Raw genomic sequence first — 14,257 nt, 5'->3', positions numbered from 1 at the left:
AAGCCCAGCCCATTACAGACATAAAGGCGGCCTTTAAGGTGTCCGGTCTGGTTGTCTCTGCTTAGTGATGATGCTAGTCGTCATTTCTGCATTGACTTTTAATCAGAAGCAGTGGCCGATAATGGGCACAACCCAGTCTGCATGGGGCTTGGACATTGCAACATAACTTCCATTGACCACCTTCATTTTGTGTGCAAAAGAGTGTGCAGTTGTGTTTTTTAGGTAATTTTCATTGTCATTCATTGGAAAATGATGCATCATTATGAAAGAACACTGAGAAAGTGCCACAGGATTTATTAGGCAAGATGTGGCCAAACAAAGTTTTAATTAGCGTAGGTTACAGTATATTTATGGCTATTTAAGATTTTATAGTACTACAGCTCTCTTGAGTATGCTCAAAAGGGCGGAGTATCGCTAACAAAAAAATCCCATGATGCATTTGGGTGTACAAGCCCTATAGGCTCTTTGTAGTGCACATACAGCGTCTTCCCCACACAGTGGGTCCATGGGGGAATGCTGAATCGAACAATGAAAGCAAGGCCAGTTACTTGGCTGCCTTTTTTGTTTGTTGCTGCAGTACTTGGTTCAGTGTTTTTCCAAGGAAACACGATTTTTAATCACATCACATGTCGGACAAAATACACCAAATGCACAGAGCCTAAGGATAATCTTGTTTGTCGTATGGGCTACAAGTGATCCTGCTGGTAACTTGTTAGAGGTGGAAAGGAAAGGTTCTGCTGTAGCCTGACCACATTGATATGAACACATGAATAAGTCATGGCCTCTACACACCATCCTGTAAAAGTCATATATTCAAGAATTCCCCAAGTTATGCTGACGTGGAAGACCAAATGAAAGATTAATATCTGTTTAAAAAATTCAATGGATGTCCTGAACTTTCTCTACATAGCCGGTATGGCTGAATAATTCATTCTTCAGATGTAAGAAGGGGAATTTTGGGTTGGGAGATGGTGGGGGATGTGTATCCAATTTATCAAATGAGTGAACAGACATTAATTATGTGCCACATAAATAAATAGCAAACAGGATTCTGACTCAGCAACTAACCAAGACTTGCTTTTATAAAGGCTAAGTTTATTTATTTGTATTGTAGTAGACCTATACGAGACTACTACTGATACCACAAGGTTACTACTTCTAGTACAGTTACTCTTGATTTGTACTAAAGCGAGGCCTACAACTACTTGTTTTAGCCTACTTTCCTCTGAATCAAGACTAGAAATAATCACCAGAGCCGACTTCTTGATCCACACCAGCAGAGGGAGACCAAAGTACATGGACATTTGATAAAGCTCTCGGATGACTTTTTAAAGCACAAATTATTAAAGAGCTATTCTCAGAGCGCACTTAGAAAATAAGGACAGTGAGATGGCATTTTTTATTTTTGCAACAAATAGTGGATACTTACTTTTTTGAACCAGCGCATAAATGAAATGCATAATCTCAGATTGCCTCATTATATGCAGTTCAGTATTAGGGTTCAGAACAAATCTTGTTTCCCGATTTCAACCGTGGATTCATGACGTCACAAATGCCTGAGTAAAGGTAAATGTGACAGTGCAACTGTAATACTGTAACTTATCTCCCATGAGCAGCTGTGAGGGAGCTATGTTGACACGGTACGGAGCCCCGGAGCCCTTATTTAAAGTAATAACGTCGTCATTCACCCTGGACGCAAGCCCTCTCAGACCGTGCTCTCGCCAGCCGTCGCCTATCCCGTGGAACCGCCGTATTCCGTCCCGTGCGTGAGACGTCATCTGCGTCACAGCGAGAGAACCCGCCGGTGAAAAGTGTTGCGCATTTCTGAATCCGACTTTATGGAATAGCACTTTGGCTCTGGATTTTTTTGCTGCCCGCATTCCTGATCGTTTTTCTCTAAACTGATCGGGTTTCGACTGAAGAGGAATATGTGATCTGCTTTAAACTTCTTGTAAAGACTACGTACGGCACCTGTGTGGCCAGGTGAGCTGACGTGACACCTGTAGCCCCCGCGAGCAACACACAGGTGTTATTGTAAACCTTGTATACAAGCATGCAATATGACCGATGAACCACGGCTCATTTCATTTCTGTTATCGCAACTGTAGTCTAATGTACCATCATCATCATTATCATCATCATCAACACATTATTACTCATGTGTGTGTTTAAAGTGTTTAAAAGTGTGCCACTCCTCTCACTGGCTTATCAGTCTGACGTGATACTGTAAACAAGGCTAGGTAAGCTTAGCATTTTCGTATTATTGAGTATTGTGTTTTGGTGTGTTTAACATTTTGACACTTTAATTAGAATCTTTGTCTATTTTCCTATCTACAGTATGGTGGATTACAGTCTTGCAACCGTCTCAGAGTCGATTTCCTCACCAAACCCGCCTTTTCGATGGAAGAGCTTGCTCTGTTAGGCTTGCTGGAATGCCCTCTATGCTTCAAGCAGCTCGATGCTTCGGCTAAGATCCTACCCTGCCAGCACACCTTTTGTAAAGCCTGCCTCCAGAAGAGAGCATCCTCCTACTCACCGTTGTACTGTCCAGAGTGCCTCACCCCTACCCTGGCTCGGACCGTGGATGAGCTCCCGGCCCACCTCCTGCTAGTACGGCTAGTCGGAGGCCCCCCGGACCCCATGGGGCCCGACAGGAGCGGACATTCTCCCCGCTATATGGTGCCCTTGTCCAGAGAGAACCCAGGGGTCCGGGAGAGTCAGCAGGAGACGGGCGAAAACCGAAGCAAAGAGCAGCAGAGGCATAAAGAGGTGAGGGGGACACTGAACGCACGCAGCGGTGCATGGGGAGCTTGACCCGGACTGGTCCTCAGAAATGGGTCATATTGCTGAGAGGGATCTTTGTAAACAAATACACACTATTAATAATGTTGGTAGAGTATCTGTGTCATGCTGTCACATTTGTGTTTTAAAACCTTGAGCGTAGGTAGTGAAACCGAGAGAACACTTATACTTGTATAAATGCATTATTTCTAAAGAACAGTGATGCAGCTGTGCACTCATGTGCAAGTGTATAACCATCCCACAGCCCACCTACAAATAATGATTATGCTCCATCGTAATCAGCCAACATATGTTTTGCTAGAACATGTTTTGTAGCACTGCCATTGTGTCCTAGCGGACCCTGTAATTTATGTTTTGGAGGCTTTGTAATTGGCTTGACTGTTTGCAAATGTGTCATCTTATAATAGGGCTATATTATATCAACATTATAATTTTACAAACTATTGGACACGAGATGACATCTTTCAATGTCACAAAATATATTTTAGATGTGTGGGTTGTGTGGGCTTTTGAGAGACTTGGCATTCACTTATTTAGTAGTGTACTGTTTCTGATGTGTCCTATTTCGCCTTATTATCGTACACCCCTCCACTCTCTTAACAAATGTCCTTTTCTGAACTACCTGACTCCACTTTGTCACTGCAGAACGAGGTCAAGGTATAAGTTTAATGTTCCCCCCAAAAGGGCACGCTGAACCTTGTTGGCCCTACCAGTGCAGAACATTACGATTCACTTCACCCCCATCCATAAGCAGCTCGCTGGGTTTTTTACAACGTTGTTGCAATTGAGCTTATAAGCTTGTCCTGAGATAGCTAAACAAAACCCTACACACACAACTCCTCTGCTCCTCCACAGGTTTCTACAAGAGCCTTGTACCACAAGGACTCTTTGGGAGAGCTGGTGCTGCCCAACCCCGCCTACACTGGCTCCATGAGACCCAAGGCGGACGAGAACCGGAACTACGGAGAGGGGCTTCCGGCCGGCGGGAGGTCATCCCCCGCTGGTGCCTGGCTCCAGGGTGCGGCCCACCAGAAGCAGGGCGTGGCCGGGAAGCCCGAAGTGCCGGCCCTCTGTCGGGCCCTGCAGGACTTCAAACCCAGAGAGATGGACCTGGAAGACTGGAAGTACTGTCTGGGCTTTGCCAAGGTTGGTCCCGGCGCCTCAAACCCTGAAGCCCTGGATGAGTCACCCGGTAAAGGCAGGGTCGGACCGGGTTGAGATCATTTGTATGGGTGGCAGGCAGGCAGTAGGAGCTTACGAGGCAGGCAAGGTTGTCTGGCAACCGAAGGCGTTATGCTAGTTTGATTCTCGGGCTCTCCTCGTTCCGTACAGAACGAGCTGTGACTGTTTCTTTGCATCGTTGAAGCCGGTTTGCGTGCGTGCGCGTGTGGGTGTGTGTGTGTGAATTGGATTGCACTTTGAGTGGTCAATGAAGTTTTGAGATGCGCTGTATCAATACTATCTCTTTTTTATTATTATTGCTTTTTTGTTCTAGCCCTTTATTACTGCAATAGCCTCCATGGCTTCACAGGCCCATATTTGTCAATGCGTTCAATGTATGGACAAGTAAAAACGGTCTAAAACCCCAGCAGGGAAATAAATCCAGAGACGCAACACATTCTCTCACTGTATTCTCTTATCCCTTTAGACCTGAAACTCATGTTTCCCCATAAATCTCTTCTAGGTTTCAGTGAGTTTGGCTTTCTTTCAATCACTGAACCTCCCCAATGAGCAGTTTGCAGATCGCCATCATGTATATTATGGTAACATTGTCATCATAGCGTTAACATATGGATGGATCCTGTTTGCTATCGTTCTACTGGACGATAAAGGCGGTGGCTTTGTGTCTTTTGTTCTGGCAGCAGTCTGAAAGGTTTTCAGTAACACTAGAAACTTGTAGAGCCAGAGGCACTGCCGAGTCTGGGGCCTCTGCAGCACTTCTTACTTCCCATGAACAGGGAGGGAGTTACGTAAGGGGCACAGTGCTTGGAGACCCTCCATTACCGTGTTATTTTTGTTTTTTTTCTCTCCCGTCTAGAAAACAACAACAAAGTGAAGGCAGATGGTTAAATGGGTTTTTATAGCTTGTCTAGTCAAAGCAAGGACCGGGTCCCACTGACACAACGGTAGTGGATGTTAGTTGATTCTTGGAGTAGTGCGGGTCAACGTCTCTATCTATAGTATCTCGCATACTCAGTTCCCGGCAACTTGCGTCTGTCTGCTGTTTAGCCCCTGAGTCATTCCTTTCCCTTTTCCGTTTCTCTGTAAGTATACCTCCCTCAATCTCTCTCTTGTCACATTGTGATTTGCAGGCGGACATTCTTACCGTTATCAGAAGAGTGGATGACCATTGGATCGAGGCTAGGCTAGGAGACAAGGTTGGAATTCTGCCTCTTCAGTTTGTAGAGGTAAGTGGTTTCAGTGCTTGGGAGTTTGTTTTGTGATTTCTTTCTGTCCTTTCTGTCTTCCGGTCCTTACTTTCTTCCCCTATTTCTTTCTGTCTTTCTCTCTCTCTCTCTCTCTCTCTCTCTCTTTGTTTCAGTTTATCTCGCTTTCTTCCCTCCCTTTCATTCCTCGTTGCCTGGGCCTCTCTGGGATGTCAGCCAGCTGATCTATAATCCTGTTGACACTAGTAAAGGAAGTGCTCAATCAGGGTCATTCGTGATGCACAACATTAATTTTCCTGGTATTCGTTGAATGGTCTGGAAATGTCACACCTAAAGTATAAACGGCAGAGGTGAAGAGCTTATCTTTCTGTGTGCTGTAAAGGCTCCCATTAGTCTGCCACTCGCATGACAACGTCAGGTTTATTCAACCTGCTTATTGAGCTCTGTCATTGAATTACTTTTGTGCCTCTTTCTGAAATTGTCTTTAATATTCAATTTATTTTCTTCCCAGAATTTTGTCTCTCTCAGCTGTATTACCGTTGCAGTGCGTCAGTTAGCTTACTGTTTTTCCCCTTACTTATTACCGCTCACCTAGCCCTCCACTTCTTGTTGCTCATCTGTGTCCTCTCTCCGAGCGCCCTCAGCACTGCTCTTCATCTTCCCCGACCTATGCACTTTTCCCTTTCGTCATCCCCCTCCATTCACTTTACTCTCTCTCTCTCTCTCTCTCTCTCTCTCTCTCTCTCTCTCTCTCTCTCTCTCTCTCTCTCTCTCTCTCTCTCTCTCTCTCTCTCTCTCTCTCTCTCTCTCTCTCTCTCTCTCTCTCTCTCTCTCTCTCTCTCCCTCCCTCCTTCTTGTTCTCCCGCTTGTGCCGTGCAGCCAAGCGTGAAGACACAGTAATGCTCCCTCTGCCTGGGTGGTATACCAACGCATCACTGTAGAGAGTGGAGGGGCATTAACCTTACTCTGCCTGACTGCCTCCCTGGCTGGCTGCTTTGGCTGGAAAGCCTGGCTGTGCGGCACTATAATTCCGTCTGCCTGCCGCTCCTCTGCTAACACCACCGGTTCAGCCGGCAGCGCTCATTGGCTGGTATTCATCTCTCCCACTTGTTTCTCCTGCCAACAAGTTGTAGGAGTAGGGGGTGAGTCAGAGAAAAGTAAGGGTGTTAAGAGAGACTTGCCACTTAGTGGCTGGGAACTACCGCAAAGTGGGAACCCTTTTCCTTTTTTTTCCGAAGGATTTCTGCTTTTGTTTTTTTATGTGTTCTTTATTATTGATATTTCAAAATGTGATTTGATTCCAGCCGAACTCGGTGGCCGCCAAACTGCTGGAAGGAAGGAGCCGGAAAGGGAGTGACGCAGCGGAACTCCTCTATCGGACCTGGAACGCGGGCAACAACAACAACAAGGGACCCGCCGACCCCCCGTCACCCAACCGGACCGCCCAGTTCGGGGCCCTCCAGGCGCCGGCACCGAAGACCCAGAACGTCATCGTTCCGCCCCTGGCTAGCAGAGGGAAACCGCCCAGCATCAGCGGCACCCTTTACCAGAGCACCCGGCGGCAGTCCACCAGCACCCGCAACCTCGTAGGCTATCAGGGGGACGTCGTGCCGCACCAATCCGCCGCCGCTGCCGCCGGCCCCGACACCCAGGGGCCCGCGGTGCCGTCTTCACAGGGAACCGCCCTGCACGTGAAGCGGCGCTCTGACACGTCCCACAGGCACCTGGCCCAGGTGAGTCACAGGGGGGGCGGGGCCTAGACCCAACATGGCTGTCGGTTGTTTTTCATTTGAAAGTTGTGATTTATTGTTGCCCTTTTCATAACCTCTTTGAGTTTGATGTTATTCTAAAATCGCAGCAGGTTTTCTTTGTTGCATCCTGCCGGGTGATAACAAATCATTTTTACTTGAGTCGTTAGTGACTGTTGTTGTGTGAAGCGAGGCGGAAGGGGAGACCGGATAATGAAGTAATTTAGTAAAAACACTCGGCTTTGGAAGCGGTCAACCGAGGCGATGCAGTCGCCACGAATTGACTCACTGAAAGTACACCAAAGACAACGTCAGGAAGGGATGGGTGGACCGAGGGTAAGGATGGAATGAGGGAGTGAGGGGGGAAGCAGCCATAGAATGTAAGCATCAGGGGAAGGCCTGGGGTTCGATTGGTGGGAGGGGAGCATGGTCAACAGCACCCTGATGACTTAGTGGTATGGGAGAACACGTGTTTCTTTTTAATGAATTTATTGGAAGACATGGAAGGTCTCATGGGATGGCCTGCTATTGCTCCCACACTTTTTACAGGACGATTAAGGATAGCAGGGAGATTTTGAGAGCATATTTTTCGGTATGTTGTGGGCGGCTTGCATGCTTGCTAACGCGTAAACAAAGAAGTTGTTTACACAAATATTTGAGGCTGCAAACATTGATAATTGGGGGCAGTTAGGATCTGTTTTACATCCAAGTAAGCCTCCTTCTCTGTACTCGGTTGTTATCTTTTCACAGATAGTTAAGTAGTTATATTGCAAGAATAAATGGAGGATATGTGGTTTGTTTGGCTGTCTTTACTGTAACCAGTTGGAGAAAAAACAAATCTTTAGACAAACTACTTCAGCCTTGATAAGCTGTGGCAAAACGACTAGCCTTTGATTTCACATTTCACAACGTCATGCCCGAATGGAGTATTTTTAACCTTGCTTAATGGCTAGCAAGCGAGCCAGATAAGAGTACATTTCTCACGGTACTGCCTTTGCAAAGTTCAGTAATGTACAAAGTTGCTTGCCAAGTGTCAAAACTTATTTATTTGATTGGAATCAAATCCTAAAGGAGTTGTGGGATGTGGCAGATGGGTAAAAAGGAAAAGACCGGGAATATGATAACATGAATGATGTAACACTTGGAATCAAGACAGAAAAAACAAGGTGGAATGCGTTGAAAAAAAATATGTCAAAAGACCTAAATCAGAAACAAAAGGTGAAAGTGACCAGATGACATGCTGGGAAGCATGGATTCTCTCTCTCTCTCTCTCTCTCTCTCTCTCTCTCTCTCTCTCTCTCTCTCTCTCTCTCTCTCTCTCTCTCTCTCTCTCTCTCTCTCTCTCTCTCTCTCTCTCTCTCTCTCTCTCTCTCTCTCTCTCTCTCTCTCTCTCTCTCTCTCTCTCTCTCTCTCTCTCTCTCTCTCTCTCTCTCTCTCTCTCTCTCTCTCTCTCTCTCTCTCTCTCTCTCTCTCTCTCTCTCTCTCTCTCTCTGTGTCTGTCTTTGTTTCTCTCTCGCTCTTTCTCATGTTGAGGATGATGAGTCATTGGCAGAGTAAGTTATATAACACATCTCCCTCCAACTCTCACTCTCTTTGTGTGTGTGTGTGTGTGTGTGTGTGGCCTTTTGAGCTGGTTTCTCTCACCAGTGCAGGTAGAACTCCCTCTTTCACTTCACTGGGCCAATAATAGCAGACAAGCCACACGCATTTTCACTTAAAAGGAGACGACAGGAGGTCTAGCGTCCCTAACGCTGAACCCAGTCTACCAATTAGTTGATCCTTTGAGTGTGTGTGTGCGCGCTATTTGGAGAAACGTCTCCCATTAGCATTCACCTCTGCTGCCTCGCAACAATGCTAAGTGGCTTCCCATCATCGCTGGATGAGAAGAGCCATACTGCGATTATACTAGCATGGTTACGTTGACAAAGTGATACGTAACATCCTAGATTGACAACTAGCATGTTGTCCATCAACGGGCCAAATAAGGGATCAAAAGCTTATGCAACACGAAGTCGGTGTTTACGATAAGATAAACCTTTATTAATCCCTGGATGGAAATTCAGGTGTCAGCTGTGAACCATTTCTAAGCGTTGTTCATTACTATTATCTGGATCCTTGATTATAAAATTATTGAAAAAAGGTGCTTATAAAAACAGGGAAGAAGAATTTCAGCCCAAACTGACAAATAAAGTTGTATCGTATAATCGTATATGCTGCACGTCATGAGATCCTTTACATTCTTCCACCTTCCCTCTCATCTGACTCTCTGAGGGGCGAGGCAGCCTTCCTCCCTCGCACCGCTCTAGGTTATGGTGTCAGGGCAACTCGGCTGTCTCGCGCCCCCCCCGTCCACAGCAAGCTCCCAGCAAGAGCTCGATCTAAGATAGCACTTTCTGTGGATAGCGCACAAAAGATGCACTCAATAAGGCTCATTCATCCCCCCTTCGCGGTGCTACGGGTCCCCGGGAGGTAGGAGGCCGCATTCAACCCAGGACAACGTGGGCTGAGTTTGTTCACTTACACGTCATGCCTCTTAGGGCTCCACTGTGGACCGAACCCTCGGCAGACTGTGGTGGTAGTTATATCGTCACTGCTCAATTCCCTCCCTCTCGTTTTCCTATGGATGGAGCATAGATATAATGTGTGGCGGCCTGTCCCAGAGGATTTATAATTGAAGCAGTTGTTGGATAGCATACTGCACCAGATTTATACAAGGCACCCGGAATGCAAGTTCCCTCTCCCAAATATTTCAACCTTATTTTACACATCATTGCAGCTTATTATTTAGTTAGTTAGTTGCCTGGTTCCTATCAATTTTTTTTTGTTCATTCATTAGTTAGTAAGTTAGTAACTGAGTGGTTGAACCATTAACTTGTGGGGAAGTATAAAGATTCAAATCTGTATTCTCAGGCTGTATTTACGAGCGCACAGGGATGAAGTGTAATTATTGTTGCGATAATGGTACATAATTCCTACGCGACTCTGAACCACACCCGAGTGATGTGTCTGAGAGCTCAGGTCTTGGCTGTCTGAGCTCCGACTCCCAGCATGCTGATCTGAGGCCTGCCTGTGTTTCATCCACTCTCTGCTCTGTAAGGGTGGACCAAAAGGGTTTTATTGATCATATCAAGTCATATTCACGTCATTTTTATGTGGGGGAGGGGGTTGTCCAAAGGTTAAGTGGTCAGCCTGTGTGCAGATCATAGCCATTGCGCAAATCGTGGCTGCCAAAAATGTATTAAACTAATTTATTTATTTGTTCACCCTCCGAACATATGTAAATACAAATGTTAATTTTACATAAATCTTAATATATGTTCGTAAAGGCTTGGAAAAAGAATTGGCCCAATGCGCCTCTTACTTACCTAACCCCTGGGTCATAGTCTTGGGAAAACAACATTCTTGTTGTCTGACTCAGTGGCTGACACTGTATTCAGGCATGTGTTTGCATCTAATCCCTCTGTGTTTCTTTGACACTTGATAACACTTTTTAAACCAGCCCTTTTTCCCACGCGGATCACCAAAGTATTTCTGTCTCTGAGTCGGATGTATTCACAATAAGCGGGATTCCACATAAAACCTCGGAATGCACGAGCTCACACTCCCAAGCACACAATATGACTGATACCCATCCCCTACCTTCTTTAATTTCGCCTTCAAACCGGGAAGTCACTTTTATTCAGCTCAAATTCCATTGTGACACCATCATCTCTTCTTTCCCTCCCTTATTATTTCACGATGGAAACCATGTTGACTCACTCACTGCTGCGCGCTCTTCAGGGCGAGAAGAAGATGAACAGCACGACCCCACCCACCCTCACCATGGCGCTGGTTAGCCCCCAGGTGGCCAGCTCTTCTGCGGAGGTCAAGAACGCCTCCACCCAGCAGCTCTCCATCAGCGTGTGAGTAATGATAGCGGCGCTAATGCGTCACACTGTGATGCCAGAATGTGCTTCCAGGAGGCTCACACAGCCTTAAAGAACAACATGGGAAACAGCACGGCCAGTCACTGAGGGAAATATATGACCAGTGTTTCGTCTAGTGAGGCTGCGGTTGAGCCCAGTAACCCCACCAATAGAAGATTGTAGTTTTGTTTAGAAGCCCCCGAATGTCGGCTTTTGGATAACACAATGGTAAAACATTCTTGTGAAGAACAATCTTTTCTTTGTATCAAGCCTTGAATAATTACGGCTGTCTTTATTTTGAACCACCAAATATCTTTGAATACATCCATAACAAAAACATCCTCATGACCAACAATCATCTTTTGTAACAATCCTTCGAATAACCAACCGAGATGACGGCAGCTCCGATATTCCATAGCCCCGTTTTCTACGAGTTGCTGTTTGAAACCGTAGGCTGCGATGACGGCTGAAGCCCTTGTGGGAAGACAATATGCTGATGAGCTCCGTCTGTTGCACCACGCAGGTGTGCAGTGCTGTACTCCTACAAGCCCAGACGGCCTGAGGAGCTGGAGCTCAGGAAGGGGGAGATGGTAGGGGTGTACGGCCGCTTCAACGAGGGCTGGCTGCGCGGCTTGTCCCTGAGAACCAGCAAAGTTGGCATCCTGCCCGCCAACTATGTCACTCCGGTGCTCAGGTGCGTGCCCCCCGCGAACCCTGCCGGCCTTTGGTGTGGGAGTTGAATACCATTTACATTTTGAACGGTGTAAAACAAAATGGGGGGAGGCTGGGGGTTTATTCAAAGACAGGATAGTGTTCTGTCGCCGCCACGGCTCTGGGTTGTAACAAAAGCCAAACGGAATCACGGGTACCATAAAGTAAAGCATTCATTTGTTAATCTAGATAACCAGAGGCGTGCATGATAATTTATTCAGTCTGATAAAGGGTAGATGACAAAGACGTGTGGGGTGTTGAAAGTAATAACAAACCAAAGCATGCCAAATGTGAAAAAAAAAAAATATTTGAAATAAAGCTCCTGCCGAGAGCCTAAAGAGCAAATGAGCTGGAAGGGAGACATATCTTCTATGCTCCTGGTCAGCATCAGGTGAATGTAGTTTAGCTAAGTAACCCCACTATACAGTTACTGTATCTTTCCACAATTCAACAGTAACACTAAAGTTATTTATAGGAGCCTTCACTCCAAGCTGTTTTTTTTATTTTTATTCCAACCGTCATGTCTGCAGTCAACCTTTTTAAAGCAACACGCCTGCAAGTGTCCTGCATCTGAACTCTCTGCAAGTCACTTAAGATAAAACCCATCTGCTAAATGATTAAACAACAACGGTATATTGATGTCTTTTGTGGAGTTCATGTAGCACCACAAGATCTGCCGGTCCTTCCCATATGTTAAGACTGAATTCTTGTTTTGTTGTCTTGGACATGACAGGACATCCGCGAAGCTGACGGAGACCAAAGCAGCGCCAGCAGCAGCATCCTATAACACATTCACGGCGGGAAAGAGACCCGCAGCTCCCAAGAACCCTGCTGTGGTCCTCGCCTTGGACCGGGTCAACGCAGATGGAACAGGGTATTCTATGGGACAGGGCCCATCTGTCCTCAACGGGGGGCCGCACACGATGCAATCCAATGCGGCTGCTGCCGCTGGAAGGCTGTCTGGGGTCTCCCAAGGTTGGGACACTGTGAGGCGGGCTTTTAATTCACACGGAGGTGATTGGGCGGACAACAATCTCTCACATCTTACCGCTAAGACCCGCTCTGGTATTTGATATGGTGTTGGGTTACATTTTTTTCAAAGAATCCCTTGCTTATTTATTTTTCATGTTGTTCTTTCAGGAACGCCTCATCGGGGCAACCATTACACAACCCATGTTTCGAGTTCAAATGTCCAATCCCACTTACAGAACTTAAAACAGGTCCAAGTGTCTAGCCACTCCCCTGTCCTGCAAAGGAAAAAACACAGTAGCTTCCTGTCTGCTCCTGGCAGAGCTCAGGGCTGGATGTCTGAAGCAACAGCGCCATCTGCTGCCGACATCCTGAACAGCAGAGACTTTGCCGTTTCTTACGACGCTGCCTTCAAGCAAGACAGACAACTTCCAAATGGCCCTCACTCCATCCTAGTTCGACCCGACTCGCAGAAAAACCACACGGAAAAGGTACACTAATATTTTTTTGCTCCTTGTTATTTCCCATGAAAGTTAAAGTACTGAATTCATAATTTGGTTTATGTATGAAACGTCTTAAATAATCGCTCTCTTACAATAACCTTATAATACCCCCCCCCCCCTCCCACAACCTTCCTCACGCCAGCCAATGAAATCAGTACGGTTTCTCACAGAGGAAGAATCCCCGCTTATAAGGCGGAGAACCTCCTCTTGGTCCTCTGGAAATCAGATTGCTTCTTCAGGTTCGACGGGGCCTCCTTCGCTGGAGGTGTGGGCCCCATCACTCACCCTGGGAAGAGATGGACCAGGAATCATTCTCAAAGAAGGGAAGGCCCCCGTCCTTAGGAAAGGACTGGAGGCGAGCCAGATCTCTGACCTGAACTCCAACCCCCAGAAACAGCCCATGCAATCAGCCGCATCCGCTCAGTTCAGTCCCACCAGGTGATTCATTTTCTGGAACACAACTTGAGCATAATGGTCCTTTGACGACATATTTATTATTTTGTCTTTCTAAGCATTCACTCTTTTGGCACTCGCGGTAGTCACTGAATTTGGCCTGACTGCGGCTATTCTCTTAACGTTTTTCCATTTGCCTCTCTGTTTCCCACCAGGCACAGAGTGAGCACCACCTATTTAGCCCAGGAAGACTCTGAGCTCAGTCTGTTACAAGGAGAGCGTGTGCTGGTCCACAGGCCCAGACCGGACGGACGGCTCCTGGTGACACAGGAGAGCACCGGACACACTGGCTTATTCCACAGCAGTATTCTCCCGACACTAGAGAGACTCAGCTGATTGGATTGCAGTATTCCCACATTATTCCCTTTCTCTGATCGTCACACTGCCTGAATGACCGAGCAGCTGTTACACAGCGAACCTGGAAATGGGTGTAATAATTCCAGATGACAATCGTGTGTTGCTCCCTTAAATAGATGAGGTCTGTTGAGTATGGCTACATTAAAAATATATATATATTTTTGTGTATGTGCATGTTTGTTACACATGAACTCTGATAGTTGCACAAATCCCCCCCCCCCTCATCACTGTTTAATACCCTTGTACCACACATTGTTCAGTGCCTCTGTCAGACCCTGTTACTGCTAATGTGTAATAAACAATGCGTCCATATGGGGATAACTTTTTATGTGTGTGCGGATGAGAGATTTATAAAAACTGTTTTGTTATTTGCCAGATGCTTTTATCCCCAAAAATATAAGGGAACTCAAATACATCATCAC

The 14,257-nt window shown here is 46.4% G+C and overlaps 1 protein-coding gene across 2 annotated transcripts; it reads left to right on the top strand.

Annotated features, from left to right (window-relative positions):
* Positions 1-1,620: 1,620 nt before the first annotated feature.
* On the top strand, positions 1,621-14,161 carry sh3rf2 (SH3 domain containing ring finger 2). Of its 2 annotated transcripts, none has more exons than XR_003978358.1 (11): positions 1,621-1,983; positions 2,338-2,769; positions 3,658-3,948; positions 5,115-5,210; positions 6,494-6,922; positions 10,718-10,839; positions 11,366-11,536; positions 12,287-12,567; positions 12,694-13,013; positions 13,265-13,463; positions 13,634-14,161. XR_003978358.1 is itself a non-coding variant. In XM_030368981.1 (11 exons), the coding sequence occupies exons 2-11, from the start codon at positions 2,401-2,403 to the stop codon at positions 13,812-13,814; spliced, it is 2,556 nt and encodes an 851-aa protein (XP_030224841.1). In that variant the 5' UTR covers positions 1,630-1,983; positions 2,338-2,400; the 3' UTR covers positions 13,815-14,161. The 2 variants fall into 2 exon arrangements, 1 of the variants encoding a protein (XP_030224841.1); XM_030368981.1 differs by having other exon boundaries at positions 1,630-1,983; positions 13,168-13,463.
* Positions 14,162-14,257: the final 96 nt, after the last annotated feature.

Source organism: Gadus morhua, chromosome 10 (genome assembly GCF_902167405.1).
Source record: "Gadus morhua chromosome 10, gadMor3.0, whole genome shotgun sequence".
NCBI lineage: Eukaryota > Metazoa > Chordata > Actinopteri > Gadiformes > Gadidae > Gadus > Gadus morhua.
The sequence above is the reverse complement of the archived record's forward strand: the minus strand, read 5'-3'. Positions and strand labels throughout refer to the sequence as shown.